The 25109-nt window shown below is 43.7% G+C and overlaps 2 protein-coding genes across 8 annotated transcripts in view; one reads left to right on the top strand and one right to left on the bottom strand.

The window, feature by feature from the left end:
* Positions 1-3319, bottom strand: part of UBA3 (ubiquitin like modifier activating enzyme 3) — a 33637-nt gene extending 30318 nt beyond the window's left edge. For 2 of the 7 annotated variants that reach the window (XM_038771942.1, XM_038771940.1), the window contains exons 1-4: positions 1153-1437; positions 850-948; positions 602-643; positions 255-410 (exon numbers count right to left, since the gene is read on the bottom strand). Coding sequence is in view for 5 of the 7 variants with exons in the window: in XM_038771940.1 (XP_038627868.1) it covers positions 255-274 (20 nt within the window). In the remaining 2 variants the exon portion in view is untranslated. Of the gene's footprint in view, positions 1-254; positions 411-601; positions 644-849; positions 949-1152; positions 1439-2725; positions 3119-3244 lie in introns of those variants that run through there. The other 5 variants (XM_038771941.1, XM_038771939.1, XM_038771943.1 and 2 more) reach the window with 4 other exon arrangements.
* Positions 3262-24854, top strand: ARL6IP5 (ADP ribosylation factor like GTPase 6 interacting protein 5). Its single transcript, XM_038771944.1, has 3 exons — positions 3262-3500; positions 21259-21476; positions 23304-24854. The coding sequence occupies exons 1-3, from the start codon at positions 3325-3327 to the stop codon at positions 23474-23476; spliced, it is 567 nt and encodes a 188-aa protein (XP_038627872.1). The 5' UTR covers positions 3262-3324; the 3' UTR covers positions 23477-24854.
* The last annotated feature ends 255 nt before the right edge of the window (positions 24855-25109 follow it).

Here is a 25109-nt window from a genome sequence, read left to right as displayed (position 1 = left end):
CTGTCTCGACCTCCCTTTAACCCCATCCATCCCGAATCGCCCAGACAGACGACACCTCCTCGGAGTCGTCGTCAAAGCTCTCCTGACACCTCTCCCCGCCCCCCACCTCCCTGGGGTATCCACTGAGGATTTAAACTCGCTGAGCTTGGGGCCGTCTCATTTAGCTTCCCACCCCCACCCCCGCCGCGCGTTTCCCTCGAGCCATCAGTCAATCAATGCCATTTATCGAGTGCCTTAATGATCGGTTCATGTACCCTTGAAAGGAGCCCATCATAGCCAATGTTTCCTCTTCACTTCTTTTTCACTCCTCTTCTGAGTCGCTAAGAGACGATAGGGCTAGAAAAAACCCTTCCGCGGAACTGCCATAGTAGGGCCCCGGACCGAGAGGATGCTAAAGTACGCATGGGCTTCTACGAAGGGGGCAGAGGGAAAGAAACACCCCATAGGACCCGGTGGATGATCCCCGCCGTCCATGTGGCCAAGCCTTCCGTGCCGCGTCCGTCCCTTCCGCCCGAACCCGCTGCCAATAACATTTACGAGGGCAGTGACAGGTGGGGAAAAACCTAGCCACCCCCAAGCCCCGGTTCCCGTCACCACTAACTTCTCAGACAGCGGCTTCTCTATTCGCCTTCTTTTCTTCTCCCTAGAGAGAATAAAAGAAGGGTCAGCATCACGCTACATATTAGGCACCGCGAAGAGATGGAAATGGCGGAGGAGGGAAGGGGGAAAAGCGGGCTGGCGATTACCCCCACCCCCGTCCGCCCTCCCGCCCCCGCCGGCCCTCGCGTCCCCGCCGCCGCCCTCTCCCGGCACTCTCGCCGAGCTCTCCGGGGACTCCCAGATACTTACGGTTCCTCTCCATCCGCCATATTGTTTCCCTTCTTCCCACAAGGCTCCCCTGTAGGCCAACCTCGGCTCCACCCTTCGGCCACTCTTCTACTGAAAGGACTGGGAGGAACGAACCATAGAGACTAAGCCGGAAAGGCCGGACTAGGTGGTAGACTAGCCGCCTCGCTCCGCCGCTGGAAACGGCCTCTCTACGGCCGGCGACTGGGCCGGCCACTTCCACCGTCTGGCCTTTGCCTCAACGGGATTTGAGGGCTGAGACGACCCCCCCCCCCGTCCTGGAGTTAGCAGGGCCAACACGATTACCACGCTAACGGCCGAGGTCACGGTGGCAAACTGGATCTCGCCTCACGCCCATTCGCTGCTGCTTCCCCGTCCTTGCCCCTGGCTCCATCGAGATGATCGGTTGAGCACCTGCCTATCCGCAGACTTCAGTTCCTTGCTCGGCTAATTCCCTAACTGTCAAATGTCAAGTTTAAACACAGATTTCTAATTTCAGTGCCGAGGTCTGCATCGTCGCGGGTTTCTTAGTAGACACCGATTTTGAAGGGTGGCCTCCAGAATTGCTCTCACTTAAACACTGCTAGGGTCTAGTAAAAATAATCATCATAATAATGATGGTATTTGTTAAGTGTTCACCATGTGCCAGGCACTATACTAAGCGCTGGGCTGGGTCAGGTTGGACACAGTCCCTGTCCCACGTGGGGCCAACGGTCTTAATCCTCATTTTACAGATGAGGTAACTGAGGCCCAGAGAGGTGAAGTGATTTGCCCAAGGTCACATTAGACAAGTGGTAGTAACCGTGGAGCCGTGAATTTAGCAACTGGCTCAGAGTTGTGTTCGCACCTAAATGTGCAACTCGGTTTTTATGTTATTAAGCACTTACTATGTGCCGGGCACTGTTCTAAGCACTGGGGTAGATACAAGTTAATCACTTTAGTCACTCAATTTATTTCTTGAGTGCTTACTATGTGCAGAGTACTGCACTAAGCGCTTGGGAGAGTACAGTATAACTGACACACTCCCTGCCTACAATGCATTTACAGTCTAGAGGGGGAGACACATTAATATAAATAAACTTACAGATGTACACATCTAAATTGGATACACGGTCCATGTCCCATTTAGGATTCATGGTATTAATCCCCATTTCACAGATGAGGTAACAGGCACAGAGAAGTAAGTGACTAGCCCATGGTCACACAGGAGACAAATGGCAGCGTCTGCATTATGCCATTAATGCCAATAAGTGCCATTATTATTAGAACCCAAGTCCTTCTGACTCCCAGGCTTGTATTCTCTCCATGGGGCCACGCTACTTTATTTTAAAATACATGAATACGTTCCCCAGCTACATTTGAAGGCATTCTATTGCCTGGGAGTCAGAGGGACTTAGTTTTAATCCTGGCTCTGCCACTTGTCTGCTCTGTGACTTTGGACCAGTTAATTTGCCTGCTACTTCATCTGTAAAAAGGACAGTAAGCCCTACCTGGGACAGGGACTGTCCAACTCAATTATCTTGTATCTGCCCCAGTGCTTAGTATTTGGCTCATAGTGAGTCCTTAACAAACCTCATTGAAATAATAATAATAGTATTTATTGAGCAGCTACCGCGTGCAGAGCAATATCCTACACCTTGAGAGAGTACAATAGAAATACAATCCTTGGCCCCAAGAAATTCACCATCCAGGGAGTGGGATAAATATTGAAGCGATTCATAAAGATGCAGCCTGGGCGATTCATTCAATAGTTTAAAGTGTTCTCTTATGTGAGCAGATATTCGACCGAACGGGTGGGAAATACCATGTATCCGACCTCAACCATCATTTTAAGGGTAGAGGTGAAACATTTTACTGGTTTCCGTGTGCCAAGTCTTACCGTAATTCATGTAATACCGGAGACAATAGTAATTGAATTGAGGTAAGGGAGTTCCTCTAAAACAGACCCGTAGTTCTCGTTGTGTGTTTAATGTTGTATTGTACTCTCCTAAGCGCTTAGTACAGTGCTCTGCACACGGTAATTGTTCGATAAATACAATTGAATGAACCCCTGAGTGGCACTGGCGACAGTTGCTAAATTCCTCTTCAGGGGCACACCCTCGGTCGCGATTGAAAAACACCGTTTCCGCAAAGCTTTCTCACAGGATTAGGAAGGGCGTTCGTTACTTCCTTTCAATGCTAGTTTTGTCTGTGTTTATGCGTGGAGGGCGCGGGGGAATGTCTGTGCTTATTTTCATTTGCAAAATGCCCAGCTGCTCCAACCTTCGACTTTTTATCCCTTCCAAGCCGCAAGATGAGCGCCAAGGAAGACGAGAAAGGAAACCGGGGAGGGGTGGGCCTTCCCCCCGACCCATTTCCGTAGTGCAGCCTCACGCCAAACAGAGCCGACGCAGCTTGCCTGCTGTCAGTGTTTCGATTCGGCTCAGCTGACTTGTCGTTGCTGCTGCCGCCGCCAGATTCCGGAGGACAAGGCGAAAGATGGACGTGCAAGTTGCTCCGCTCCGCAGTTGGGACGATTTCTTCCCCGGTTCCGAGCGCTTCGCCCGGCCGGATTTCAAAGATATTTCCAAATGGAACAACCGGGTGGTCAGCAACCTTCTTTACTACCAGACCAATTATCTGGTGGTCGCTGCCATGGTGGTTTCCATTGTGGGGTAAGTAAACCCTGCTGCCCCGGCCCTACAAAATGGCTGCGTCCCGGGGACTAACCGCCCCCCCAATGACCAGATGTGAGACTTTTCCTCTGGGTTCGGCGCCTCTTGAGGCAGCCGACACCCCTGGTTCGGGGAAACCGGCTTCCCCTCCTTCATTCTGCCCCTCTGGCCGAGTCTTGCCCCCCCCCCCCCAGCCCCGCTGGAAAAAAAAGACAACTTTCAAAGGGGAAGCGCCCCTCCTTTGGGCCCCACAATGCTTTCGCTGCCCCAGACCCCCTCCCCAAGGGAGATCGTGGGCTGAGGTTCGGGCTTCACGCGCGTCTTTCGCTCCCCCTTTTCGCGTTCAAAGGATACCGTGAGGCCTCGGGGCGTGGGCCGGAAGCGTGCCTGGGCGAACGGCCGCGAGGGGGCGCAGGAGGAGTGGGGCGGAGGCCGTGCCACCCACCCCCGCCTCTTTCCCCCCCCGCCCCCCCTCTTTCCCCCGCCCCCGCCTCAGGTCGGATCGAGACCTGGAGCTGTCGATTCCCGAGGACGGTGCGGCTTCGGGATCGAGCCGAGAAGGGAATGGTTTCAAGAAGCGGGGCTACGGTCATGGGTATTCCCCTTCTTTAAGCCACCCCGACTGGGCCTGGAAGATGCTGGGGAGAGCGGCCAGGGCCCCTAAAAACGGGCAGACCCTGGCCGCCGCCGGCACACACGCCTCCCCCTCCCTCGGGACCCAGACCCAACCAGAAAGACCCTCCCCGTTTCATACCGATAGGCACTGTGGTCCATTTTGATTTCAAAATAACCTTGGGCCTCGGCCCCCAAGGAGCATTTGTCTCTTGTCACCCCGCGTGGCTCTCCGGCAAAGCGTTGTTCGGGTGTTTATCTGGCTTCAGGAGCCCTTGATCTCATCAAGGGCAGGGACAGTGCCCGCTAATGCTGTTGTAGTTTCCCAAGCGCTCAGCACATAGTAAATGTTCAATAAATCCCATTGGCTGATCGATCAGAAGTTCTCCAGTAAGCGCTTAACAAATGTCATTATTATTATTATTATTATTAGGGAGGAGCTACTTGCCTAGCTTCTGTCTTGATCTTCCATCAGCTACTTTTTCCTTTTGCCTGCTTTTTCTACTCAATATTAAATCCCCCTTTGCCAAAGGTCTGTAGGTGAAACTTACTTGAATCTAGGTATCTTTTTAATTCTTTTTTTTAATCGCATTTGTTAAGTGCTTACTATGTGCAAAGCACTGTTCCAAGCGCTGGGGGGGGGGATACAAGGTGATCAGGTTGTCCCACGTGGGGCTCACAGTCGTAATCCCCATTTTTTACAGATGAGGGAACTGAGGCTCAGAGAAGTTAAGTGACTTGCCCAAAGTCACACAGCAGACATGTGGCAGAGCTGGGATTCGAACCCATGACCTCTGACTCCCAAGCCCGGGCTCTTTCCACTGAGCCAAGCTGATTCTTGAAAGAATCTACTTATATTTACCGCTTCAGAATTTAGTAAGAGCAGTGAGCGTAAGGAAGAAAAATAACTAACTCTAACAATTGTAAATATGATTTAACTCAGACATTCTTAAATTTTTTCACCACCTGCAGACTTAATGTAAGATGCAATCTGCCAAAGTTAAATTAGTTTGTAATGAGTAGTTCTGAGCAACTGTCTTTAATTCTGAAACATGTTCATTCATTCATTCATTCAATCATATTTATTGAGCACTACTGTGGGCAGAGCACTGTACTAAGCGCTTGGGAAGTACAAGTTGGCAACATATGGAGATGGTCCGTACCCAACAATGGGCTCACAGTCTAGAAGGGGGAGACAGACAACAAAACAAAACAAAACAAGTGGACAGGTGTCAAGACGTCAGAACAAATAGAATTAAAGCTAAATGCACATCATTAACAAAATAAATAGAATAGTAAATATGTACAAGTAAAATAAATAAAGTAATAAATCTGTACAAACATATACAGGTGCTGTGGGGAGGGGAAGGAGGTAGGGCGGGGTGGGAGGAGGAGAGGAAAAAGCGTTCAGTCTGGGAAGGCCTCTTGGAGGAGGTGAGCTCTCATGTTGATTTCTTGGTAAGGGAGAAAAATCGGTTATTTGAAAGAGCAACTAAAACTGGTGATTGTTTTTTTCCGCCTAAAATTCCACTTGTAGGTAAGCTTCATGGGCATATTGGTCTTGGGACCAGACAGAAATATTGACTTTTTTCTTCCAGACAAACTGGCAATAAAGGTACCGTGGCTTAGTGGCAAGAGCCCGGCTCTGCCACTTGTCTACAGTGTGACTGGGCAAGCCACTTAACTTCTCTGTGCCTCAGTTACCTCATCTGTAAAATGGGGATTAAGACTGTGAGCCCCACGTGAGACAACCTGCTTACCTTGTATCTATCCCAGCACTTAGAACAGTGCTTGGCACATAGTGAGCACTTAACAAATACCATGATAATAATTACCAGGCTATATACTGTTGGAACTTTGATCGAACCTTTTTAACTGTGTTACTGGTAGCTATAAGAAGTGCTGGTGACTAAAATTAGGCTTGCCATTCAGTCAGTTGGTTTAGGGGGTAATGTTTTTTGGAGGAGGAGATTAGACTGTCTAAAGAGAAGTGGTTACAAGATTTGTCTTTGCTTTAAGCCTAGTTGCTTACCCCAAGTCTTAGCTGGTGTCATCTGGGGTGGTTTGGAGTTTTGGAAGTAATACTCCTCAATAAGCTGATATATAATCGCACTACTACATCTATTAAAGAACGGAGGGGTGTAGCTCCACCGATTTAGCCCAGGAAAGGACAGTATTCAAGGAAATTGTGTGTCCCCTGCCACTAACCTGCTTAATGTGGAACAGCATGTGTATGCAAACTGTGTAATTTTTTTTTCCTTTCCCATTCCTTTACTATCTCACTGGCACTTGAGCTGTGCAAAGTATTGATGAGAAGAAGGGACCCGATCTAAAAGCAAAGTGCAGATTAGGTATGGACAAAACAGAAAACAGCTGAAAGAGCAAAAAACACACCAAGTTATTCTGTTCCATGGTCAGAAACTGCACCTGGTTTCCTAGTGAGAGGCTAAAAAGATGGGAGTGTCTCAACAATGTACAGTATAAATTAGATGAGAGCACTATAGGGTCTGCTGATAACAGCACGTATTACTCAGTCACAGGGTATTGATTGGATAATCACCAACTATTTTGTGAACTCCTTCTGGGCAGAGAACGTGTCTACCGACTTTAGTGTACTCTCCCAAGTGCTTAGTACAGTGCCCCCCACACAGCAAGCACTCGATAAATTCTATCGAAAAAGGCTAGTGCTGTTGGCTACTAGAGGACTGTAAACTCGTTGTGGGCAGGGAATGTCTGTTGTTCATTCATTCATTCAATCGTATTTTTTGAGCGCTTACTGTGTGCAGAGCACTGTACTAAGCGCTTGGGAAGTACAAGTTGGCAACATATGCAGTACCCAACGGTGGGCTCACAGTCTAGAAGGGGGAGACAGAGAACAAAACCAAACGTATTAACAAAATAAAATAAATAGAGTAAACATGTACAGTAAAATAGAGTAATAAATATGTACAAACATGTACATATATACAGGTGCTGTGGGGAGGGGAAGAAGGTAAGGCGGGGGGATGGGGAGGGGGAGGAGGGGAGAGGAAGGAGGGGGCTCAGTCTGGGAAGGCCTCCTGGAGGAGGTGAGCTCTCAGTAGGGCCTTGAAGGGAGGAAGAGAACTAGCTTGGCGGATGTGGGGAGGGAGGGCATTCCAGGCCAGGGGGATGACGTGGGCCGGGGGTCGACAGCGGGACAGGTGAGAACGAGGCACGGTGAGGAGATTAGGAGCGGAGGGTGCAGGGTGGGCTGTAGGAGAGAAGGGAGGTGAGGTAGGAGGGGGCGAGGTGATGGAGAGCCTTGAAGCCGAGGGTGAGGAGTTTTTGCCTGATGCGTAGGTTGATTGGTAGCCACTGGCAATTTTTGAGGAGGGGAGTAACATGCCCAGAGCGTTTCTGGACAAAGACAATCCGGGCAGCGGCATGAAGTATGGATTGAAGTGGGGAGAGACAGGAGGATGGGAGATCTGAGAGGAGGCTGATATAGTAATCCAGATGGGATAGGATGAGAGCTTGAATGAGCAGGGTAGTGGTTTGGATGGAGAGGAAAGGGCGGATCTTGGCAATGTTGCGGAGGTGAGACTGGCAGGTTTTGGTGACGGCTTGGATGTGAGGGGTGAACGAGAGAGCGGAGTCGAGGATGACACCATGATGATGATGTTGTATTGTACTCTCCCAAGTGCATAGCACAGTGCTCTGCACACAGTCAGTGCTCAATAAATAGGATTGGCTGACTGGGTAAAAGAATGGGGATGGCTCAGTGCGGCTGATCACAACTATTTAAAAACAACTCGAATGCTTGCCCTATACATGGTGGGGTACCCCCCTTACATTGCCCTAACAAGTCCTTTGCAAGCCGATGATCCAGGTTGTTGGTCCCTGGCTGCAGAAGAAACACCGGTGCCATTCATCAGCAACCTGGATATCTGAGCAACCCTGTTAAGAAATGGTCTGCTCACTCCAAATGGGGAAGGAGACTAGAAAAGGAACTCAGAAATCTTGCATGGCTTACCAGTAGACGAACAGTTGTTGAGTCATATGCTTGCGATGCCAAAGCATATAACAGAAATAGCACTAAGAAATGCGTACAAAGTGCAGAGTAATGTGGAACATTAGGACAATATATGTTGTTGAAAAGACAGCACCTGTAGTGTGTATGTGTGTGTGTGTGTGTGTGTGTGTGTGTGTATCTATATAGATATACCTATAGATAGATAGATATCCTACTTGTTTGGCCATTCCATCACAGTGCTAAGTGAAATTAGACTACCAAATGAAACATGGCTCACAAACCTAAACTCTGGACACACCTTTCTTTGGAGAAGCCTTCCTCTTCAGAATGGTTGCAGTTAAAGGTTGATTTTGCAATCAGGTCATCACCAGTCTTGGGCCTTCCAAATCTGCCTGGAGGCATAAGTAACCTTCTGATGACACTTCACCAACCCTTGAACCCGAACCACTTTGCCACCATCATCAGGGCATCCATCCCTACAATGAAGAGCTGTGATGTGAATAAAGTATGCCTCTGTAAAGAAAGACTCATCACACATCGAGAAGCAGCGTGGCTCAGTGGAAAGAGCACAGGCTTTGGAGTCAGAGGTCATGGGTTCAAACCCCAGCTTTGCCAATTGTCAGCTGTGTGACTTTGGGTGAGTCACTTAATTTCTCTGTGCCTCAGTACCTCATCTGTAAAATGGGGATTAAGACTGTGAGCCCCCCGTGGGACAACCTGATCACCTTGTAACCTCCCCAGTGCTTAGAACAGTGCTTTGCACATAGTAAGTGCTTAATCAATGCAATTATTATTATTATAACTGATTGTAGTGGGTCATTCTAACACTTGTCAGTAGTGATGTTCAAAGTAGGGGGGAAATCGTTAGGTTACAGGAGATTAACACACTAAACAGCAGTGGACTACTTGGTGTGGTGATGACCAGATGGTGTTTGGCACATTTGCTATTTTCCCTCTGCTAATAAATGGAAAACATCTTAGATGCAGCCAGAATCTAAACAGTGGCATCTCACTGACTGCCTATGTCCTAGTGTAGCAGGGTAAAAGAAGCGTGGATAACAACAGTGATGCTTAGACCACTGAACACTCTATTCCGTCACCTGATTGCACTAGCTACAGTTATTGCAGAGAAAAGTTACCGTGGTAATACTCAGCAGCCCCTTTGGAACAAAGAAGCCCAAGCAGTCTCCACCATAAGCAATGAGTGGGCATTTTTCTGAGATGAGATGAAGTCACCAGGACTGGTTTTCCGAGTGTTGCTACACATGGATAACTGTACTCTAGAGGCCCTCACTTAAGAAGACAGGCAAAAGATTGTAAGCCACTTTGCTCAGTTGGCCAGATATTACAGACTGCCCAATGAAAGTTGAAGCAGCGTATCAGCCTGCATCAGGGAAACCCTACCCATAACCTGAGATCTTCAACGGCGGCAAAAATATAAATACCATCATGGAATTCTATTTCGTAGGCAAAACGCTACCTGACAAGAAGTAGAAGATTAATCAAGAAGACCAGCACGTCCTCTGGGCAATGATCGGAGTGTGGTGGCAGGATGGCATTGTACGTCAGAGCACATTGAAGGTCTCCAGAGACGAAGTGCTGCCCAATCTTCTGGACACAGACCTGGACCCCGCCTCAAATGCCACACCCAACTTCTTGGGTAGTTCTATGAGCATCACTTGCTGGCAAATCAAGTTGCAAGGCAGGATCACAAACAACAAAGTCCTGGAATGAAGTGAACCTCCTAGCATTGAAGCTGTGCACATTTCAGAACAGCTTCACTGGGTGGAATGTGTGAGAAGAATGGAAAACAAGTGGATACCCAGAGAGCTGCTGTAGAGTGAGCTGAAATTGGGCACCAAAGCAAGAGTGGCAGAGGAAACATTTTAAGGAAACAGTAAAATAAAGCCTCACACAATACTACTTCAGGTGAAAACTGGGAGGCGATTTTGCAGCACAGACCGGCGTTGTACATTGTAATCGAGATAGGAACAGCGTTTTTGAGCAAAGGCTTTCAGAGGATAAGAAGACAGAGGCTACAGCAAAACCAACATCAGTCACTGAAAACAACAGACACAATAGCACAACCGAGCACAGTCTTTGTGTATGCAAGTGTGGTCGGACAGTAGGTCCTGCTTTGGCCTTTCCAGGTAAACTTGCATCCATGGCTTAATTTTACCATCACCGACATTGTCTTTAACTATGATAGACAAATAGGTACCTACACATGTGTATATACACTTATAGAGTATGTGTATATATAATGCAGGAATGCTGCCAGGCTCAGTCAACAATCCAGTTAATAATAATGATTATTGTGGCATTAAGAATTTACTATGTGCTAGGCCTTGAGGTAAATACAAGGCTATGAGATCAGACACAGCCCCTGTCCCACATGGAGCTGACAATCTGTTTTATGCCTACGTTGAGATGAGGAAATTGAGGCCCAGAGAAGTTGTGATTTGATCAAGGTCAATAATGATGTGTGGCATTTGTTAAAGGCTTACTATGTGCCTCACACCATACTAAGCACTGAAACTGGACACAGGATTATCTGGGTTACATTCCCAGTAGGCTATTGGGGATCTGGCCCCCAAACCCAGGTCTCTTGACTTCCAGGCTCTTTCTACTGGGCCATTAAACTTAAATATCTGGTCAAAGTGCATATTATGAGGAGCAAATGGAAAACCATGATAATTCTTGGGCATAGCCACTAAGTGGTATTGGGAAAATTTTTCTGTGTTTGCTGCTCACCAGAATTTCCAAAGATTGTTCTTGGACCACAATACAACAAAGTCAGATATTTTCTAAATCCTAGAATTCAAAATAGTGTATTACTATAGAATAGGTTGGTCATTTCATCTGACTTTGATCTGCAGTTGTAATTTATCAAGCCACTATTTCACCGTGTCAGACTGAGTGTGTTTCCTCAGTATCCAAGTCTTGAGTGTTATTTTATTAACTGTAGGTGCATCAGATGTAGTAGTCCAAAAATCCAGTGTTAATATAAGGATGATTTAACCTTTGAACCGGCTTGCCTTTTGGCTTTTAAATGAATATTACTTCAGAGTGTCAACAATAGGAGATACCAGCTCATTTATTGCTCTCACGAACACACAAATGTAAATATATGTAGATTACATGAAAGTGAATAGTACATCCAAAAATAAAATTAGCCCACAATCCAGACATACCTAGCTCACAATCCAGACATACCTTTTTGTTTTTTTAACAAATCGAGTTTTGAAAACTTGTTTCTGAGTTAGTCCAAACAATTAACAATTTGAAGCCCTTGTAGTTCTTCAGACTCTACTGTAATTTTCACATCGGCCTGGCTCTGAGCCACTCAACTCCCACATGTTCTAATATTTCTACACAACAAAGTAGAAAAGCTGTTACTGTGTTGCTGAACAGTCATTAATGTTCCCACTGTAATATTTTGAATTGCATCATACCATATGAATTTTTCTTCTGAATTGTAGCTTATGTTATCTAAAGCTGTCTGGTGGACTTCAAGGTGGGTGGAAGCTGCAGTGCAACTTTGAAGAAGACTAGGTTTAAAAAAAATCAGTATTTTTTGTTGAAATAATGAAATAATAATGATGTACCGTAATCTCTTCTTATGCAGCTATCTGATGTACAAGAAAAAAAGGTCTGAAATGTGTTCTGTATTAATGAGTCCAGGGAGATGGTTTTAAAATTTTTCCTCACGTGCCTAGAGAGAGATTTTCAGTGCTCATAATCTCTTCAACATTTACCTTTTCAGTTGTTAAATCTTACACCTATAGTCTGCCATGATTTTTTTTTCTCTTGGTTTGAGGCTGTTTGTACTTTGTTTTGCACCTATCAGTTAATGACTGCTATTTGTCAAGAACTTACATGCTAAGCACTGGTCTAGAAGGGGTTTGGGGCAATGGGGTGGGGAAGAAGAGGTGCGTAATCTCCTTTTTACAGAGGAAACTGAGGCACAGAGAAGTTGTGATTTGCCCCAGATCACGCAGTAGGCAAGTGGCAAAGACAGGGTTAAAACCCAGGTCTCCTGATTCTCAGTCCAGTGTTCTCTCTGTCATTGTCAGTGGTATCACTGAGTACTTACTGTGTGCAGAGCATTGTACTAAGCACTTGGGAGAGTGCAATACAACTGATTTGGCAGACACGTTCCCTGCCCACAACACTCTTACAGTCTAGAAGGGGAGAGAGATATTAATATAAATAATTTATAGTATATAATTTAGGGGTTGAGATTGGGACAAATATCAAATGCCAGAAGGTTACAAATCCAAGTGCCTGGATGACGCACAAGCCCATCAGGCCAGGCTGCTCCTCCTAGTGTTCACTAAGCACTAAGGTTTAACAGATTGCTATTTCTTCTTCTCCCATCCCTAGTGCATTAGCTGATATAAAGTCAAAGTCCACTAAAAACAGCAACACTGTATTTTAGTATGCACTTCTCTAACTTAATAGTTTGCTGTCACTCTGCCCTTTAATAACTTAGGGGTGAAGATGAGGCAATAAAAAGTTTGAGTGTAAGTAGGGATAGTGTAGACTGGGTACCTTCAGGAAAGACTTTAGAACAAAATCGTTTGCATATGTGAAATGAAAAATTTTCTTGACATGTAGATGAAAGCTGTGCAGAACAAATTTTGCTATTAGTATTATGTTAACAGCATGATGGCTATTTCTTCCTGACTTGGTAAAGTGGTTGTAATTATTGTCATCTCATTCTCAGTCCATTCCCACACTTTCTTATAGTGAAATCAGATGTGGTACCAAGGTACCCGGATCTTTGTGCCTTTTAAAAAATAACTATTAATTACCCTGTTAAGGGCAAATCTTAGAATTTGGCTACTACCTCCATCTACATTTTTTTCTTTCTTTAGAAAACACAGAGAGGTTTTAAAACTAGAGATGAATTCTTGTACTCAGAACAGAATAGGAGGTCCTCATTGGGGTACCAGTAGAAACTTTTTTAAAGGGAGATTAAAATTGATTGCCACTGAATTTCTCTTGCCTGAACTCTTCTTTATGTAACCAGGCTTGTTTGTTGGATCATGGTACTACTGAAGCTAGATAGGATTTCCTAGGGCTCTTCTGCGATTTTTGACTAAGTGGATTTCAGGGATCGGTCCTGGCAAGTAAACCTTGCAGTTTTATTTCAGTTCCTAAACCATACCGAGTGTACAAATGGAACTCTTGTTAATTTTATCATCTTACCAAGCATATGTCAGTGTTCATCAATAGTGACCTAGCTCTCTAAGCTTTCAGGAAAAACTACTCTTGTTTTCAAAGGCTTGCATTTCTTCCTCTGTTTCTTACGAGAACATTATCAAGGGATGTGTGGAACTGAGGTAGTCATTGAGGGGAGAATCAGGCTTCTCTGATACTACAGAATGGGTGCTGAAGGGAATCCAACTTGCTTGACTACAATCTTCTGCAATACAGCATTAGATGACTTTAAAACTGGGTCAGTCCTGTTACCATTTTTTTCCACAATGGGACAAGTTATTCACATCGCTTTATTTTCTCTCTTTTGGAAATAAATAGAAAGAAATTATTGTCATTATGCTGTTAACATGATGCAATTGTCACACATTTGAGAGCATACTCCCTCTTCGGTGGCCAGAGGAAGCTCTGTGTAGCTCAGATCGTTGTGGTAAGAACCTGACCCCCTCCACACACAGTTGTCTGCCTGGAAGGTGGGTAATGTATTTATGGAAAGTTTGTTCTGAAATTTCCTGGGATTCCTATGACTCACTTGCCTAACAGCACAGCTGTTGTCTTTGTGGGTTAGTGCTAAGTGCTCTGTCATCTGTATCCAGAACCAGTTCTGAAATTTGTATTCTCCTTAGAGAATGAGGCACATTCAGAGTATGAATGTGGATGGCAAGATTATATGCTGCTTGTCTGGTATTTTGAGCTTCTTTGGACTAGCCTAAAATTTTGATCTTCAAATTAAAGGAATTAAATTAAATTAAAGGAGTAACTGCGGCAAGAACGCTGTCAAATGATTTCCACACCCTGAGTAACATAGCCCTTTTTTCCACCCTGGAAACTTAGTGGTTACATGTCTAAATATAGGTTGTGACTGGATCAGATATGTTGCAAACTGAAATTGGGACTAGAAGACTTTTCAGTACGCTCTTGAGGAATTTGAACATGAGTAGTAGGAACAGGTGAGAAGCAAATTTGGAACTCTGGAGGAAAGGTTGATTTATAAGTCCAGCTGTCCTGCTCTCCATCGGGGCAACTAATCTGAAATACAGTCCAGAGACTCTTTTACTAGTGCCCCCTCACCCTCTTTCATGGGGAGGAAGTTAGTTGTCTGCACATTTTTTTTTTCTCCTCCTTTTGAAAAAGCAGTCTCGCTTTGAAAGGTTGGTCCAGGAATGTCCAACATACCAGCAGTGGGCATGTAATCAGTTTAACATCTACTGTAGATATAGATCCTGGGCCTAGGAGAAGTTTTCTTGAGCAGTTATTTGATTACCTGGCAGCAAATTACACTTTTCTTTTCCTTCCCCTCCCCCCCGACAGCTTTTCTGTTCCATTTATGTTCTTTTAACTGAATTTTTTTTGCTGCCACCCTCAGGTCTTTATGTAGCTTGCAGCTTCCATATTCCAGGGACCAAGGGCCGGGCTGTGGAGGGTTTGCGGGGCGGGGAGAGGCCCGCCACAGTGGGGAAGAAGATTCACAGTAACAGCCTTCTCCCCTTCAAATCCACCCCGATTCCTCGGCTTTGTGGCCTCGGAAGATGGAAACTGAAAGCTGCGGGGACGATTTGTGAAGGTGGCAGCAGTAGCAGCTGTTTTAAAAAATAGGAGTTAAAAGAATGGGGGCAAAAAGCTATGGATTGGGGAGGGTGTACGGAGATGGGGTGGGGTTTAGGAAAGCTGCAGCCTGGGAACCAGCGAGGGCTAAGGGTGGGGACAGGAGGGAGGCAGAGTTACTTGGCAAATCCAAAGCAGAAACCCAAGCAGTGATTTCTGATGGACTCATCTAGAACCATTTCACTTTGCCTTCGTTATAAAACTGCATGTTAACTTTGTATGTTTTGGGGATGGGTCATAAGTCATGTCAGACTATCACTTTAAATTGTAGGGAGAATATCCATGAATTGGTATTTTATATCTTTTTCATTCAAATATATTTATTGAGCACTTATTTAGGACAGTGCATTGGTCCACCTATCCAGACCCTCTGAGGTGCACAGTATTCTAGTTGTCCACTCGAAGCTCCCGTTGTTTCATAGTTGCCCAGATGTGCAAATCGTGGCAAAAGATCTCACTCCCAGCTGTGCTGGAATCAGGCTTCTTTGGCCATTGGGTAAGAAAAGGAATCCAATGGGGCCATTAGCATCTTCTCTGTAGTTGACTGAAGAACACTCCTCCCTGCTCTTATAGCCATCATATTGCTGCAGTTGAAAAATTGCCCTGTACCACGGAGAAGGAAAGGATGGAAGCAGAGACTGTAAATGGCTCAAGAACAGGAATAGGGTCTTTCATGAGCACCAACGTTTGCCTTTTGATGGGAGTCAAGCACCGAGGGGAAGGAGCATTGAAGTGACCTCTGAGGGAATAGAGAGAGGAAAAGTGGAGTAGAATGGTAAGATCCTGGTCAGGAAAGAGGCAAAAAAAAAAAAAAAAAATAGAGCTGAAAACAATCTCATTACAGCTTTCTGGTGGGAAGTTGTACAAAAGTCTTCTAGGCTACTATCTCCCAAAACTACTGACTTCTTGTGTCTCATCCCCATGTGGACCCTATCTTTTCCTCTTTTCCTGTTGTTTAACACTTTTTTTTCCCCCTCTTTGACATTTCCTAATAATTTGCTTACTAGTCTTCAAAGTAAATCTTGTATTTTTTTTTTTTTCTTACCATTGAAGTCCCACCCATTGGCTGGGTTTGGTGACAGGATGTCTGTGCAGCTTGGTTTTTGAACCATTTTACTAAGATGGAACTTTAATCATGCATACACCCCGAAAATGGTTCCCAGGTGAAATGAAGTTGTTGGGGTTTTTTTCCACTCATAAATCCTAAAATAATAATTAAAATACACTTCTTAAAATTGGGTCAATTTGGAGCTTTAAATTGGATGACACCATGCAGTACCTTAAGCATTTAAAATATGGTAGTTTGAAACGGAAAGATCTGCAACTGTCTGACAGTCATTTTATGTCAGTGTCTGTTAGCCCTACCCTCTTGCTTCCTCACTCCAGCTTGTGCTCTGTTCAATCGCAGCTGGCTAGATGCATCCTTGGCTGGGAAAGAGGAATAAAACAAATGTTGCCTCACAATATTCCATGTTTACTAAGGAATAGCTGGTGGCAGCTGAAGAGAAGAAGCATGGCCTAGTGGGTAGGGCACAGGCCTGGGAGTTAGAGGGACCTAGGTTCTAATCCTGGGTTCTGCCACTTGTCTGCTGTGTGACCTTGGGCAACTCACTTAACTCCTCTGTGCCTGTCACTTCATCTGTAAAAGTGGAATTAAGACTGTAAGCCCTTTGTGGGCAGGGATTGTCTCTATTGCTGTATTGTACTTTCCAAGCACTTAGTTCAGTACAGTGAGTACCCAATAAATACAATTGAATGAATGAATGAGTAAATGTGGGACAAGGACTGTCCAACCCGATTAGCTTGTATATACCCCAGCACTTAGTACAGTGCCTGACATAGAAAGTGCTTAATACCATAAAATGCAATATGATTTTTTTCCACTTGAGCCTCTTGAGTTGTCATCTAATAAAAATTGGTAAGCATTAAATGAGCCAATATTCATTTTCATATATCAATAAATGGTATTTATTGAGTACTCACTGTGTGCAGAGCACTGTACTAAGTGCTTGGGAGAGTACAATATAAAAGTTGGAAGACACGTTCCCTGCCCAGAACGGGTTTACAGTCTAGAGGGGGGCTTACATACATCCTTGGCTGGGAAAGGGGAATGAAACAAATGGTGCCTTCACAATATTCCATGTTTACTAAGGAATAGCTGGTGGCAGCTGAAGAGAAGCAGCATGGCCTAGTGGGTAGAACACTAAAGGGGCTCAGTTGTGGTAAATCGGGATGGGGAGAGTGGCTCCATCCCTGCAAGAAGAGACATGAGGGCAGAGGATAAACACCCTTCTCCACCCTTGCCCCAAGCACTCCTGGCCTCACCAGATCCTTTCTTAAGAAATCAACTGCCCTGGAGCTGAACAAGCCAATATCCTCAATTAACATGTGCTTCTTGATGGGGAATTAGTGACTTAAGGGGAACACCACCAGACCACACATGTGTGCAGTCACACTCCACTGAGTTGGGAGAGTGGTATTTCAATGGTATTTATTGAGCACTTTCAGTGTGTAGAGCAATCGATCAGTGGTATTTAGTGAGTGCTTACTATGTGCAGAGCACTGTACCTAGCCCCTGGGAGAGTACAGTACAACAGAGTTGGTAGACATGGTCTCTGCTCACAAGGAGCTTACAGTCTAAAGGGGGAGACGGACATTAAAATAAACTATGGATATGTACGCAAGTGCTATGGGGCTGAGGGTAAGGTGAATATCAAATATTTAAAGGGCATAAATACAGGTGAAAGAGTAACAGAAGTGAGGGAGTAGTGGAAATGAGGGCTCAATTGGGAAAGGACTTGGAGGAGATGTGATTTTCAATAAGATTTTTAAGGTGGGGAGAGCAGTTGTCTGTTGGGTATGAAGGGGGAAGGAATTCCAGGACTGAAGAAGGATGTGGGCAAGGGGTTGGTGGAAAGGTAGCTGTGATTGGAGTGCAGTGAGTAAGCCGGCATTAGAGGAGTGGAGTGGGCGGTCTGGGTTGTAGTAGGAAAACAGCAAGGTTAAATAGGAGGGGGCAAGGTGATTGAGTGCTTTAAAGCCGACGATAAGGAGTTTCTATTCGGTGAGGAGGTGGATGGACAACCACTGGAAGTTCTTGAGGAGTGGGGAAATATGGACTGAAGATTTTTGTAGAAAAATGATCCAGGCAGTGGAGTGAAATTTGGATTGAAGTGGGGAGAGACAGAAGGTAGAGAGGTCAGCGAAAAGGCGATGCAGTAGTCGAGGCAGGGTATAAGTGCTTGGATCAGTGTGTAGCAATTTGGAGAGGAAAGGGCAGATTTCAGCGATGTTGTGAACATAGAACTGACAGGATTTGGTGACATTGAATATGTGGATTGAATAAGTGAGATGCGTTGAGGATCACAGCAAGGTTACAGGCTTGTGAGGTGGAGGATGTTGGTGCTGTCTATAGTGGTGGGAAAGTCGGGAAGCACAGGGTTTCAGTGGGAAGATAAGGAGTTCTGCTTTGGACATGTTAAGTTTGAGGTGTTGGCGGGACATCCAAGTAGAGATATCCTGAAGCCAGGAGGAAATGGCAAACTACAGAGGAGAGAAATTAGGACTGGAGATGTAGATTTGGGAATCATCCGCCTAGAGATGCTAGTTGAAGCTAGAAAGAGGAATGGGGGAGGCTCCTAGCTGGGGTTGGGGAGATGGCTTTGATGTCATATGCAGCGTATCATAATGTCATCACATCATAAGGTGGGGAGCCCTTGCACACATGGTCCATTATCCAGGGCCAACAGAGGGCCTTGACTGATGTTGCTTTCATGCACATTTCTTTTCCTCCCAACATCAGTTCTATCCAAAATAATAAGGAAAACGTGTTAGGGAAGTAGTGTGGCCTACTGGAGAGAGGGCACGGTCCTGAGAGGAGGACCTGGGTTCTAATCCTGGCTCCGGCACTTGTCTGCTGTGTGACTTTGGACAAGTCACTTTACTTCTCTGTGCTGTTACCTCAGGGGGATTAAGACTATGAGCCCCATGTGGGAAATGGACTGTGTCTAACCTAATTAGCTTATATCTACCCCAATGTTTAATAAAGTGCCTGGAATACAGTAAGTGTTTAACAAATACCATTAAAAAAAATGGGTAATTTTTATCAGCTCTGGTAGGTTCAAGTAGCGAGTTTTTAAAAGTGCAAACATGCCACATATGAAGTCTTCTAGGAGAAATATGATCTGTGCCAGGGTGAGGGGAAGAGGGGGAGGGGAGCAGAGGATTTAGGTGGAAAGATGAGTTCAGATTTGGACATGTTAAACATGACGTGTCCCCAGGACATCCAAGAGGAACTGTCCTGAAGGCAGGAGGAAAGGTGAGATTGCAGAGGTGGTAAGAAGTCAGGGCTGGAGAGGTAGATTTGGGAGTCATCAGTGTTGATGTTAATTGGAGAACTTATCCACTCCCAGGGCTTCAATGGAGTGGGTATAAATGGAGAATAGAAGGGGGCCCAGAACTCAGCCTTGAGTTACCCCCACAATTAAGGGGTGGGAGACTGAGGAAGAAAGAGATCATAATGGAATGGCCAGAGAGGTAGGAGGAGAGGCAGGTGAGGAAAAATGTTGGTGAAACCAAGGTTACATGTGTTTCCAGGGAAAGGGAGTCATCCAGAGTGTCAGAGGCAGCTGAGAGATCTAGGAGGATTAGGATGGAGAAAGTCCATTGGGCTTGACAAAGGAAGAGGTCATTGGTGACCTTGGAGAGAGTGGTTTCAGTGGGGTGGAAGCCTGATTGTGGGCGATTGAGGAGAGGAAGTGGAGGCAGTGGGATTAAGTAACTCATTCAAGGAGTTTGGAAAGCAATGGTAGGAGGGAGAATGGACAATACCTGGAGAGTATATTGAGGTCAAGGGAGTGTCTTTTTAGGTTAGGGGATACACGGGTATGTTTGAATATGTGGGGGTGGGGGGGAGAGCCATTTTAGGGGTGAACAGTTGAAGATGGCAGCCCAAGAGGGAAGAAGGGAGAGGGCAAGTGTTTTGATAAGAGGAGAAGAGATGAGGTCAGAAGCACAAGTGGAGGGAGCAGATTTTGAAAGGAAATGGGAGATCTTTTAAGAGACAACTGGGAAAGAGTGGATATGTGGGGCAGGAAGAGGTTGGAAGCCAGATCTCTTCTGGCTGGATCTCAGAACCAGGCAGGTAACATCCCACTGCTGACAGGAAGCTCCCAATTATTTGACATCTCTTCACTTTGCCCTCAGGAGAGCTGGGCTGTTCCCCATTGGGAGGTTGGGAATTTTCCCGCTATTGGCAGAAAAGCCATCCTCCTCGCAGAAGCCAGGCCCCATTCCCAACTCTTGGTGGGTCTGGAGGGTGTTTTTCTCTCCACCTTTCTGTCTTACATTTTTCCTCAAAAAATACCTCATAACAAAGAGGAGACTAGATTCTCCCATCTAGATCTTATCTACTATCTTGGACCATTTGAAAGAAATATAACGCTTACTGTAAATGTTTACTTCTCCTATAATTGTTTCTTGAAAAACATTGTGTTCTCATGATCACTGATTCAGCGGGGATAAATGAGCTAGGTTTGACGGCATCACAACGACTCTTCTGTTTTTTCCTATAAATGCTTATATCATTATGTCCACAACTAGTAGAATTCTATACATGCCTGCCACTCATTGTTATTTTGTTGAATTTCAATACTGTGAAATTGCAGAAGCAAAGAATTGTACAGTATGGGAAGGCAGAAATTTGAGTAGCATAGTAGCATCACACCTTGACTGGAACCATGCACAACCATTTCTGCTTATGCCAATTTGTGGGTCAAATTATATTCCAAACAGACTTGCGGGAAGAACATTCTCTAATTTTTCTGTTGTATCCAAATCATATCTTGAAAATGTGTTCTAGCATTATTGTAGTTATCTTAGAACTGTGGGAAGTCAACAAAAGCAGCACAGTGTAGGCCCGTGGACATGCAAACTTGGCCAAGTTATTTCCCTTAGCAAGTTGACCCAAGCTGCTGCTGATATTTGTGAATGGCTTTAACTGAAAACTATACCTGTGTGATGATTTAAAATGAGAGGATTTCTCAGAGTTGAGAATCACATGGACTATTTTTTTCTTTTCTGTTGGGTCACTGTTCAACAGGAGCAGTGAAATTGTGATTTTTTTATGGCTCCTCTCCAAGTTTGTATTGCTTTTAGTCCTAAATACAAAAATCAGACATCTGATTGGTTCTGCCTGCAACACTTTTTATTATTTCCAAAACCTCTCTAGATAATAAAGCCAAACTTTAGAAGCCTAGAAATGAAAGCCATCAGGCTAGAGTAGGCCTATTATGGTGCTAATCCTTCTACATCTTCTCCTTCCAGATTCCTGAGTCCTTTCAACATGATCCTGGGTGGGACGGTAGTGGTACTGGTATTCACAGGGTTTGTGTGGGCGGCCCACAATAAAGACATCTTCCGCCGACTGAAGAAACAGTATCCCACGACGTTTGTCATGGTTGTCATGTTGGCCAGTTACTTTTTGATATCTTTCTTTGGCGGTGTTATGGTCTTCATATTTGGAATCACATTTCCATTGCTGCGTAAGTTAAGCTCTAATTTTCCTTAAACTTGTAAAAAGCAGGAATGACAATTGAAGGAGAAAAAATTAGTGGCTTTGTTCATTTTATTTTTTGTTAAAATGTATCATACGTGACAGTGATTGAAACTAGTAATTCATTTAATTATATATTGAGTACCTGGAATTCAGTCAATTGCTAGGTGAGTCAGTGGTATTTATTGAGCACTTACTGTGTGTAGAGCACTGTAATAAGTGCTTGAGAAAGAACAGTACAGTGGAGTTGGTAGACATGATCCCTGATCACAAGGAGCTTACAGCATAGAGGGGAAGGTAGACATTAAAAAAAATTACAGATAGGGGAAATAGAGCATAAGGATGTGTTCGTAAGTGCTGTGGGGCTGTGGTGAGTAGCACAGTGCTTAAGGGGGTACACCTGCCAAGTGCATAGTTGACACAGAGGGGAGGGAGGATAGGGAAAATGAGGTGAAATAGATGAATAGGTGAAAATATTCTTTTAGTGCTCTGCATGGTGCCCAGAGCTCCAGAAGAATTTATTTTTCTCTTGGAAATAAAGTTACTTCCTATTCATGAACTCATCAGCTACAGTTTCAGTGAGCAGAATCATTCCTTCAGCTACTTAGTAGCTTTGAGCTTCTCCGAATAGATTGTATTTATTCTAGTTACTTAATTGTGCCTCCATTAGGAAGTTTTGATTCTGAGTTTGGCCTGACCAATCCTAACTTTCCCAAGTTGTTCTGGGAAAGAAAAAAAAATGACCAACAACCTTGGGCAGCTAAACAGCAAATAATATAGCGTGCAAGTCCACTTACTAATTGTACACTCTCTGTAAGTGCCAGATATTTTATCTACCAATGTACTAGAATGGTAACTCTGACCCAATTAGGACAAAAGGTCATATCTTCAGAAGTGGACCACAGAGCTGTTCCCACTATTTATATTAATTGTGATAGTTAAGTGCTTACTATGTGCCAAGCACTGGAGTAGATACAAGATAATCAGGTCTGACCTATTCCCTATTCCCCATGCAGTTCACAGCCTAAGTAGGCAAGAGAACAGGTATCAAATTCCCACTTAGATGAGGAAACTGTGGCACCAAGAAGTTGCAACTTGCCCATGCTCTTTTCATTAGTACACGCTGTGAATTCTGGCCATTTTTCACATTTTATTTGGTCACATAATCATACCAAATGGAGAAAACAACCAGAACAATCAATTCCATTGGTAAATGATGTGCTGGGTTGCAACCACAGTCAGCGGCCTTTTTTGGAGTCATGGGGGGAGGTTATGTGTGCACATTTTTGAAGACATAGGCATAGTCTTAGTTAAGCCTATTTGTTTCTTTGAGGGTTGGGGAAGATACACAGGTGAAATTCCAGTTTAATTTCAAGAAATACAGTTAAAGAACTAAGCCTCCGTTTGGAATCAAGCACACAGTGCAATTTCAATAAAATAAATTGTTGGCAGTACACAGCTCTCCTGTAACTCAGGAGTTGCATTTTTGTAAAAGGAAAAAAAAAGCCTCACGCTAAAAAAAGTTTTGCGACAACATTCACCAGTTCCAATGATATGCACAAGGCTTGTCCTTTCATAAGCATAATGGTGCCCAAACCAATTTGCAATGTTGGATGAACATTTCCTAATTTCTTAATATTCTAACCAAAATAGATACTGAAAACATGCCTTGAGACAGAACTGAGTGCATCTTTATTTGTGTTGGAATTTTACTTGGGCATCTTCTCCATGATCCCTTTATGAACACTGTGATTGGTCTTGAAAGATAGGAAATTCCTTTGAGATTTGAAGCTCGTTCTAATTTTGTTTTTTTTAGTGATGTTTATCCATGCTTCCTTGAGGCTTCGGAATATCAAGAACAAACTGGAGAATAAGATGGAAGGAATAGGTTTAAAGAAGACACCCATGGGCATTTTTCTAGATGCTCTTGAGCAACAGGAAGAAAGTTTCAATAAATTTGCTGACTATATCAGTAAAGTGAAGGAATAACGTACAGATAACATGGTGTTGAATTGATTTACTATTTGTTCTTTCCATTTGTGGTTCAGAAATGAAATGCAAATATTGTACTATTAAAACTAACTATGGTAAGATTCAAGTAGGGCAAATTCATATAATTGAGTAAGTAGAAGCTATAAGCAAACAGTTCTATTATGTGATAAAACATTTCAGTCTTCTGTATCTGTTTACGAAATATAGACAAATTATTAATCTTAAATATCCTTTGTTTTTCTGTGTAAAAAAAGAGGGGTTTGGCTGTACATTTTGATGCAGGCATAGTTATAAACTTGTAACTGTACTGTTGATAATCCCAATGACACTTTTCTTTTTCCTCTAAGGTATACTTAAAACAGCTGTTTTAAACTGCTTAAAATGTTGAATAGCAATAAATAAAAATTTCTTAATCTTAGTGTCACCAACGCCCCCTGCTCACAAAACAAATATATGAATAGAAGGCTTTGTATCTGTTTTCGTTCATTTCCTGTGTGTGAGCTAAATTTATAAGCTTGTTTTTAATCATTTTTCTAGTGTATAAATTAATATTTAGTTTTCTTGCTTTTTAACATTCGGTGGCAACTGGATTAATTTTCTCTGTTTACAATTTTGGTGTCTGTAGAAGACTGCTTTCTAAAACTTTTTAGAAACTTGTGTGGTGAGTACATAGCACGTCAAATGTAAAATGACTGTTAAAAGTATGTTACGTTTGTAAGATGTATCTGTGCTTATGGTTTGATTACAGAATTTGAGTTTTGGGGGGTTGATTTTTTTTCAGTTATGTAGGGTGGAAGAGAAGGAAAAAATATTTCTATAACAGTTTCCATCCTTATTCCTCTTAATTGTAATCATTGGAGTGTTTCTACCTTTCACTGCTGCTTTTGTGATTATTTTTTAAGGACAGTAGAGCCAAATTTTCATCTGAAATCTAAAAAATATATTCTGGAATTTTACAATTGAATAAAATTTCATTAGTTCGAAACACTAATTTCACAAATTTTTGGAATACTTTGTCATATAAGTGATCACAGTAGCATAATAGCTTATGCATTCTATAAACAATGCCTCTGGTAAAAACTGTTTTAGAAAATGCTTTGACTAATCAACTGATTTACTATGTAGTTCCCTACAATTAATTATTCAGACAGTTGGAACACCTCATTCCATGAAAGTGTCCTAGACTGGTCAGTATTTACTGAAGAAAGCTTTCACATGTGTATTCCAGAATAAGAAAAAAATAGCATGCTCATTTTTCTTACATTTTAGTTTTTCAGCATTCCTTCATTTCAAGAGCGATACTAAACCCATGACTTCATGGTGGTGTAGAATTTTAAAACTACAAAAATGTAAAGAATAAAATTTGTCAATGATTTGTGTAAGACTTTTCATTTAATATAAGTTGACTTTCCATATACATTTCAGAAAAGAAAGCATACACCCTCTGAAGTCTTGATGTGAATATGTAATACTAGTGATAGGCAAATTTGTGGACAGGAAAGAGAAGCTTCAGTAGTTTTTCCTTTGGCTATTATTTGTCAACATCAAAGGTAGGGTATATTCAATGAAACTAAGTATGTTTACCACTTGGTACTTGAGGAAAATTCTTGACTAAATATATGCAACTTTG

This window comes from Tachyglossus aculeatus, chromosome X1 (genome assembly GCF_015852505.1).
Source record: "Tachyglossus aculeatus isolate mTacAcu1 chromosome X1, mTacAcu1.pri, whole genome shotgun sequence".
NCBI lineage: Eukaryota > Metazoa > Chordata > Mammalia > Monotremata > Tachyglossidae > Tachyglossus > Tachyglossus aculeatus.
The sequence above is the reverse complement of the archived record's forward strand: the minus strand, read 5'-3'. Positions and strand labels throughout refer to the sequence as shown.

What these genes read in the sequence shown, in the direction of transcription:
- ARL6IP5 (XM_038771944.1), top strand. Translation starts at nt 3,325, where the DNA reads ATGGACGTGCAAGTTGCTCCGCTCCGCAGTTGGGACGATTTCTTCCCC. An exon ending in ATGGTGGTTTCCATTGTGGG is followed by an intron (nt 3,501 to 21,258) that starts GTAAGTAAACCC and finishes TTCTCCTTCCAG; the next exon opens with ATTCCTGAGTCCTTTCAACA. An exon ending in AATCACATTTCCATTGCTGC is followed by an intron (nt 21,477 to 23,303) that starts GTAAGTTAAGCT and finishes TGTTTTTTTTAG; the next exon opens with TGATGTTTATCCATGCTTCC.